This window comes from Heterocephalus glaber, unplaced genomic scaffold (assembly GCF_053883595.1).
Source record: "Heterocephalus glaber isolate CG9 unplaced genomic scaffold, H.glaber_assembly_v1.0 deba00001553, whole genome shotgun sequence".
NCBI classification, from domain to species: Eukaryota; Metazoa; Chordata; class Mammalia; order Rodentia; family Bathyergidae; genus Heterocephalus; species Heterocephalus glaber.
This window is the reverse complement of record NW_028258344.1, coordinates 791342-798812: the sequence shown is the minus strand read 5'-3', so window position 1 is coordinate 798812 and position 7471 is coordinate 791342. Positions and strand designations below refer to the sequence as shown.

General features: G+C 44.9%; 1 protein-coding gene across 5 annotated transcripts; it reads left to right on the top strand.

Moving 5' to 3' along the window:
- The first annotated feature begins 580 nt into the window (after positions 1 to 580).
- On the top strand, positions 581 to 7014 carry Penk (proenkephalin). Of its 5 annotated transcripts, XM_087190329.1 has the most exons (5): positions 1245 to 1384; positions 1460 to 1519; positions 1629 to 1815; positions 1959 to 2099; positions 6031 to 7014. In XM_087190329.1, exons 4-5 carry the CDS (start codon positions 1962 to 1964, stop codon positions 6691 to 6693), a joined length of 801 nt encoding a protein of 266 aa, XP_087046455.1. In that variant the 5' UTR covers positions 1245 to 1384; positions 1460 to 1519; positions 1629 to 1815; positions 1959 to 1961; the 3' UTR covers positions 6694 to 7014. The 5 variants fall into 5 exon arrangements, with proteins under 5 accessions (XP_087046454.1, XP_004871569.1, XP_087046455.1 ...); XM_087190328.1 differs by lacking the exons at positions 1245 to 1384; positions 1629 to 1815 and adding an exon at positions 581 to 990; XM_004871512.2 differs by lacking the exon at positions 1629 to 1815 and having other exon boundaries at positions 1234 to 1384.
- Positions 7015 to 7471: the final 457 nt, after the last annotated feature.

Below are 7471 nucleotides of genomic sequence, written 5' to 3'. Positions count from 1 at the left end.
CCCTCTAGCGACTAAAATAGAAGACGCAGGGCGGCGCGAGCCCAGGAGGAGCCGTGGGAATACAGGTCCCCGCGACGGTTGAAATGGTGATGGATCCTTTGCAGAGGACGCCTAGGGCCGGCCCGCCCTGTGATTTGTTTTCTCTATGTATAATCCCTGGGACTGTCTGGGTATGTCCCTAGAACAAGGGAGATAGATATATGCATAAGTGGATAGATAAATAAAAAATAGATGTAGCATGCATGATGATGGACAGACAGATTGAAAAGTAGATGCATGACAGATGATTAAAAACATTTTTTTCAGGGCTTGCTATATGTCAGGCACAAGTCTAAGGGATGTCGCCCACTATTCCATTTGCTTCTCCTCTGAACGCTGCACCTCCCTAAAGACATACTGCCCCTGTTCCTGATTTCCAAATGGGCAAAGGGAGGCCTTCGACATTGCGGGCAGCTTGCTCATTAGCCACCCTTTGGTGGAGCCAGGAAGCGCGGAGCAAGCTCAGTCTCAAACCACAGCCCCTACCTCCTGCTTTCGGCTCCCTCTGTGGAGCGGATGCGGGTCCCAAGCCCTGGCCCCCGGGCACCAAGATCCTCAGCGCTCTGTGCGCCACACTCGGGGCGCGCTGGAGACGGAGTCGCCCGCCGGATGTGCAGTCCTCCGAGGATCCCCTTTCCAGAACCCGGGATCTTATTTGTTTGTTTGGCCGGGAATCACACTCATTGAAAAGGGAGACTAAGATTCCCAGAAAGCTGAATGTTCGTTTCTGTAATCGTTAATCGAGCGCCCACTGTGAGCCCGATGCTATTAGCCGCGGCAGCAAGGAACTCAGACCCAAGGGCCGAGGACAGACGGTGCCTAAAGGACGGTGCTCGGGACCGCTGTGCTCCGCGTCGGCAGGGCGGGTCTCCAGAACAGCCCGGAAGCCTCCGGCACATCTCAGCCCGTCCACCCTTCTGGACCAGTCTGAGTTCTAAACTCTTCACTGCGGTGCGCTCCCCACGGTGCAATCTCAGCGGCTTTTGGGGGGGAAAAGTTGACCCCCGTCCACTCCCTGCCCAAATCTCCTAACTTCCTCGGCTTGGTCCCCGGGCAGCAAGGAGACCCGCCAAGCGCCCCGCCCGCAGCCTGGGGGGGGTGGGGGGGCCGGGTCGTGCTGGGCTGGGACCGACCCCTCCCGCGAAGGCGTCGGCGCGGCTGGCGTCGGAGCTGCGTCAGCGGCAGCCCGCGGGCGATTGGGTCGCGCGCCGCCTCGGCTCGGCTCGGGGCTGATTATAAAGTGGCTCCTGCAGCCGCCGCTGGCGCAGGGACGGCGAGGCGGGCGCTCAGAGCCCAGCAGCCGGGACCCCGCGGCCCCACGGCAACACCCGGACCGCGAGCGACGGTGAGGCTCGCGTCGGTCCGCGCGCCCTGCCCCTCCCCCGACGCCGCCCCTCACGCTGGCCTCCTTCTCCTCCAGAGCCGCCGCGCCTGGGACCGGGCTGTCCCCACCCGCCTGCTCCATCCCAGCAGCCGCAACGTGAGTGAGTTTCCCCCGAGCCCGCTCTTGCTGCGCGGGTTTAGGGACGTCCGCCTGCTCCCATGGCTCGGGTCCCCCGGCTTTCTCCTGGTTCCTCTTTCTGACCCAGGCCCGTGGATGTCTCCCAAGCGCCCACGCCACGGCCCTTGCTCTCAGGCGTGCACAACAGAACACTGTCCTAGGCTAAGGACCCCAAGAAAAGAGTAGGGTGCCCCTGGCAAGCCCGGGTTTGGAGGGCGACTGCGACAACCTAGGAGCCGCGAAGCGATCCAGCCAACCCCAGGTCTCCCTAAAAGGTGTCGGGACTTCGGGCGGGGGCGGGGGACCAGGCATGAGAGTGCTCTCCCTCGACGGCGCCCCAGGTGGGGTTGTCGCGGCGAGGGGTCCTCCAGAGGGCTACGTTCTGCGCCTGGATCACTGGTTGCTTCTCTCCTCTCAGTCCATGGCGCGATTCCTGAGACTTTGTACTTGGCTGCTGGCGCTGGGCCCCGGCGTCCTGGCCACGGTGCAGGCGGAATGCAGCCAGGACTGCGCGACTTGCAGCTACCGCCTGGTGCGCCCAGGCGGGCTCAACTTTCTGGTGAGTGTTAGGCACGATGAGTCCACGGTGAGTCCGCGGCCAGCCTGGGCTCAGCAGCCACGCATCTCGGTACCGCACCAGGGAGAGCCGCAGTGGGGAGACCCTTGGTAACCTAAGCCATCTGGCTGTTCCCAGAACGTTGGCCAAGGTCTCCCTCTGGCTCTTCTGGTCCGTCTTCGGGACCTGCGACCATCCGCGGTTCGTAAGGGTGGAGCTATCTCCACACAACCCAAGTTTGTCTTAATCCTGGGGATTCTAGAACCCTGAAACTTGCTCATTTCAGCACCTCGGATAGCACTGGGTCTCCTCGACTGCCTGCAGGAAAATGTCTGTTCGCCCCAGCTCCTAACTTCCCAGCTAAGGGCCCCTCACATGCAACCAACCTTCCTACAAATAATATAATTTTTTGTTAATGACATTTCCTCTCCTCTTTTGGAATTCTTTTCCGGAGCTCTCTTAACCTCGGGTCCCTCACCAGTGGATAAGAGCAAGAAAAGAAATAAAAAGATAAAGACAAAGAAAGCAAGGGGAAATCATAGTAGACAAGAGTGTAGTAATTGTCGGACAAGCAAGTGAAGATGGAATTCAACTTCTGTTATGATGACACCTGTAATACTGACAAAAGCAACAGTTAATTTGGCTATGAGAAGGGGGCAGGACACATGGTCAGTGACCAAAGAGGTGTGAACAACCCAAAGATAAATTACAAGAGGGGTGGGGGGTGATAAAACCACTCTCACTGTAATCATAGTTCATGGGCTCTTGAATCACCTCTGGTGCTCTAGTGAGTTGGAGTCTGGATTTGTGATTCAAGATGCTTCATTTTTAACTAGCTCCCAGAATGACTGCATTTGAAATTTGATGAAATTCTGTGACACTTTAAAAATCCCAAGAGAATGTAATAAATTAATCCAAGCTGCTTTTTGCTTCACTTGAGCCTTTGAAGAAATTTAATGTCATGTAGAGGCTTGAAATGGAGAAAACGAAGGAAGCAATTCCAAAAGTCTGAGGTATATATTTCAGATTAAATGTATTTGTTTTATTTGAAGATTTGAATTCCCTGCTCTGTTTTGTCTAGTACGTACTGATTTAGCTTTACAGAAAAGATATATATATATATATAATAATGTTTTATATTTAAACTTTGAGAAAAATGTACCATTTTACAGGGTACAATCTCCATCCATTTTTCTTCTTTCTTCTGTAGTCATAAGCTTTTAAGCTATACCTAAAATTTGAGTGAATGCTAGAAACATAAGAATAGATCTTGTGAATAAAGAATTGTATACACAGAAGGAGGGAAGGAAAATTAAGATATGCCCATATTAAAGAGGTTATTTTCTAACCCCATATTTCCCCTCCCTCATTACATGCCCTGTGCTTAACATACACCTGGCTCAGCTTGCAGTCTAGGGTTCCCTGCCATCTAGATAAAGATTGTCTGAATTCTAAAAGAAATCACTTCTGATCTCAGAAGCATATTTACTGAAGTTATATTATTCAATAAATCCATATAGCTAGCATTTATTTTGGCATTAAAGCTGCTCACTTCACCAAGCTCCAAAATTGCTACTAATCTTTCTTTTCTATTGTTAAAGAATGTGGTAAATCTCAATGTGTAGCAGCTAGCCCTTCCCTAGGTAGCACTAACATTCTGACTTCTCTCCTTTTTCATACTCTCCACTCAACCTTTAACAGGATTAGGGAGAAGGGAAAACACTAACTCCTCTTTCCTAGCTTCCTCACTGCCTATGTAACTTATCATTTATGTTAATGCAGATGGTGGTATGGCACATGTAGTATCTGTAACTTGGGGGATAAAAGACAACAAGCCACCACTAATTTTAAAAATCTCTTGGGAAGGCATGTTGAATAATAACTAACTGCCTTACTTCATGTTGGAGCTTACATTTAGAGTTGTTATTTTCTCAGTGACAAAAGATTTAGTTAATGCCTACGTTTCTAGAATTACCACAGCTCTGGAATTTTAGCTTGGATACAACAGACCTAGGAAAAATGAGGTTGCCCGGCCAAAACTGAAGGAAATCAATGCAACAAATATTTACCAAGCTTTTACCACTAGTAAGACACTTATGGATAGTCCTGTGGTGGGTGTAAAGATGACCAAGCATATCTTGACTGAAGTCCAAGTAGCATTAACCATCTAATTCCATCTGGACCATAGACTCTGATTGTGATAAATGTACCACTAAACACACATCGATGCCTGTAGGGTCCATGAATTAACATCACTGCTGTAGTATGCATGTGCTGTTCTGATTGTTGGCAACTATTTGTTTTTGAAAGGTTCTCAAATCATGTACAGTTTTAAAACAATTTGGTTTAAGTATATAGATATTTAACTTTAATTTTTGTCAACATAATCATGTAAATATTTTAGAATATCTTAAGCTTTTAATGATATTCTGATTTCTTAATTAGATATTACCAGGAATAAAGCAAGGTCATTTAATTATATCATCTTTAGATTTCTTTTATGCTCACATATTTTTCTTAGACATAAAGCTTAAATAATCATTAGGAGTTAGTTAAGTATATTTTCTTTTGGGGTTTTTTTTTTGGGGGGGGTGTTTGTTTGGGGGTTTTTTGGTACCGGGGATCGAACTTGGGTCCTTGAGCTTGTGCAACAGGCGGCGAAACCACTGAGCTAAATCCCCGGCCCTGTTAAGTATATTTTCTAAAGATTTTGTCACATGAATAAAAGGCTTTCTTTCATTGTGAAAATAATGTATCTAATATTAATTAATATACCAGCACATTTTTAACATCAAGAAAACATGTTGCTTTTCTGTCTAAATCAAGGTTTTCTACACAGAGTCCTATAATTAAATTTCAGAGAGCAATAATATGTTAGGAAATAGAATACAGTTTTTGTACATGTTCATGTAACATTAGTACTCTTTTAATCATACACAAGCCATCTGTTAAGTAGAAAAAAATCTGAACAAAGTTATTAGAATATATAGCCTAAATTTTTCAATGGCTTGAATTTAATTACTACATAATAAAAAAGGAAATAATTATATGCTGATCATTTCTGTTTTGTTAAATAGCATAGTTTCCATTATAAAAGACTTTTTCTATACACCACGGGCTAAATGTTAAGAAAATAAACACAAATAATTGTGCATTTGCATGTATATAATTTCCTATGTGATCTCATCATTACTGACATTTGATTCAAGACAATAAAATCTGTTTTAAACAACCAAGAAAAATGGAAAAACAAAACATCTCTGCTTTCAGTAAATCAATATATCAGAATCCAAATAATTCATCGGGTTTAAATTCAATTTTTAAAATGTCTTTCTTTTAAACTTATTTTGAAATCTTTGTTTTTCTTTTGCAGATTGGAAGTATTTGCAAGAATATTGAATACCATTTTAGTAAAATAATAACAGAAGAAAGCAAATAAATCTTATTCATATTGATTTTCTCTGTAAAACAAAAAGATAAGAGGCATTTGGGGGAAATGTCTCAATTTAGAGAAACAGAAATTCCTTCCTTTTGTTTAGAAAAATCTCAAAAAAAAAATGATAGCAGCAGAGGAAAACTGGTGAAATTAGACTGTGAAGGCAAACAGTCTAAGTTAAAATGGGGGAGGAGGGTCTTTTAAAATATTAACATTGCATGGTGTATACCATTGGTTTAAAATCCAACAACAGATTTCTAATTTGGTTCAGTTAATCCTTACTCCCCCGCCACACACACACACTTTCTTTTTCTCAAGTTTTCATTTATTTCATTTGCCTAGTCAGTGTGATGAAAAATTAAGATGATGAAATGCAGATAATTCTATTCCATGAGAGACTATAATCTCTATAGCAAAGTATAGCAGGGTCCACAGTTCATATACTTAAAAAAAATCTGGGAAGCCTCTCAATACCATTACAATGAATTGTTTCCCCAGGCTTGCACGCTGGAGTGTGAAGGACAGCTGCCTTCTCTCAAAATCTGGGAAACCTGCAGGGATCTCCTGCAGGCGTCCAAGCAGGAGCTTCCTCAAGAGGGTACCAACTTGTTCAGAGAGAGCAGCAAACAGGATGAGGGCCACTTGCTCAGCAAGAAGTATGGGGGCTTCATGAAGAGGTATGGGGGCTTCATGAAGAAGATGGATGAGCTGTATTCCATGGAACCAGAAGAAGAGGCCAATGGAGGTGAGATCCTCGCCAAAAGGTATGGGGGCTTCATGAAGAAGGATGCAGAGGAGGGGGATGCCCTGGCCAACTCCTCAGATCTGCTGAAGGAGCTGCTGGGAGCAGACCATGAGAGAGAAAGCTACCACCAGGAGGGTGTTGACAATGATGACGATGTGAGCAAGAGATATGGGGGCTTCATGAGAGGCCTCAAGAGAAGCCCCCAACTGGAAGATGAAGCAAAAGAGCTCCAGAAGCGGTATGGGGGCTTCATGAGGAGGGTGGGCCGCCCGGAGTGGTGGATGGACTACCAGAAAAGGTATGGAGGCTTCCTGAAGCGATTTGCTGATTCTCTACCCTCTGATGAAGAAGGCGAAAGTTACTCCAAAGAAGTTCCCGAGATGGAAAAGAGATATGGAGGATTTATGCGATTTTAGCATCCTTTCCCATCAGTGACCCCAGACCCTGATAAACTTCCCTGTATCCCAAAGTGAGCAACTGCTTCACCAATCATGTTTTACTGGCACGTGTTGCTTGCACTGTGTGGCTGACTTTATGATCTGGATGATTATATGGCCTGAAAGCTACCATTTCAGGCTCTATGTGCTTGTGAAAGTCTGTAAGCTCAGTATTAGTCTATTGCATCTAACTTCGTTTCATGCTTAAATATTTTTGTTACCTCATTTCTTATTTTGAAAAACACCAATAAATGCTTCCTTGTATAGAGATACAATAAACCCATTTTCCCAACTGCACAAGAGGTCTCTTTCCTCCAAGGCCCTCATTCCCATTTGGGTTTCTACAGTAAATCTTTTTTTTTTTTAACCTGTAGGCAAATAGACATATTTTAATTTATAAAATTCTTTTGCAAAGCTTATAGTGGCTATCACTAGGCCTAAAGTAATTCCTGATGGGCAGTATAACCTTAACAGAAAGGAATTTCTTAATTTAAAAATAATATCTGATACAGTGGAACCGCATTGCTAGCTATCTAGGGCCACATGTGGCCTATAGGCTGTAGGTTGGACATGCTCGAACAAGCCTTTTGGAAAATTTCTTCTTTTTTTCCACCACATTCAAAGACCCAATTCAAAAATGGGCATCTGAAATAAACAGACATTTCTCAGACAAAAAAGTAAAAGCAGCAAATAAACATATGAAACAATGTTCAACATCACTGGTCATTCCAGACATGCAGATGAAAATAACCCTGAG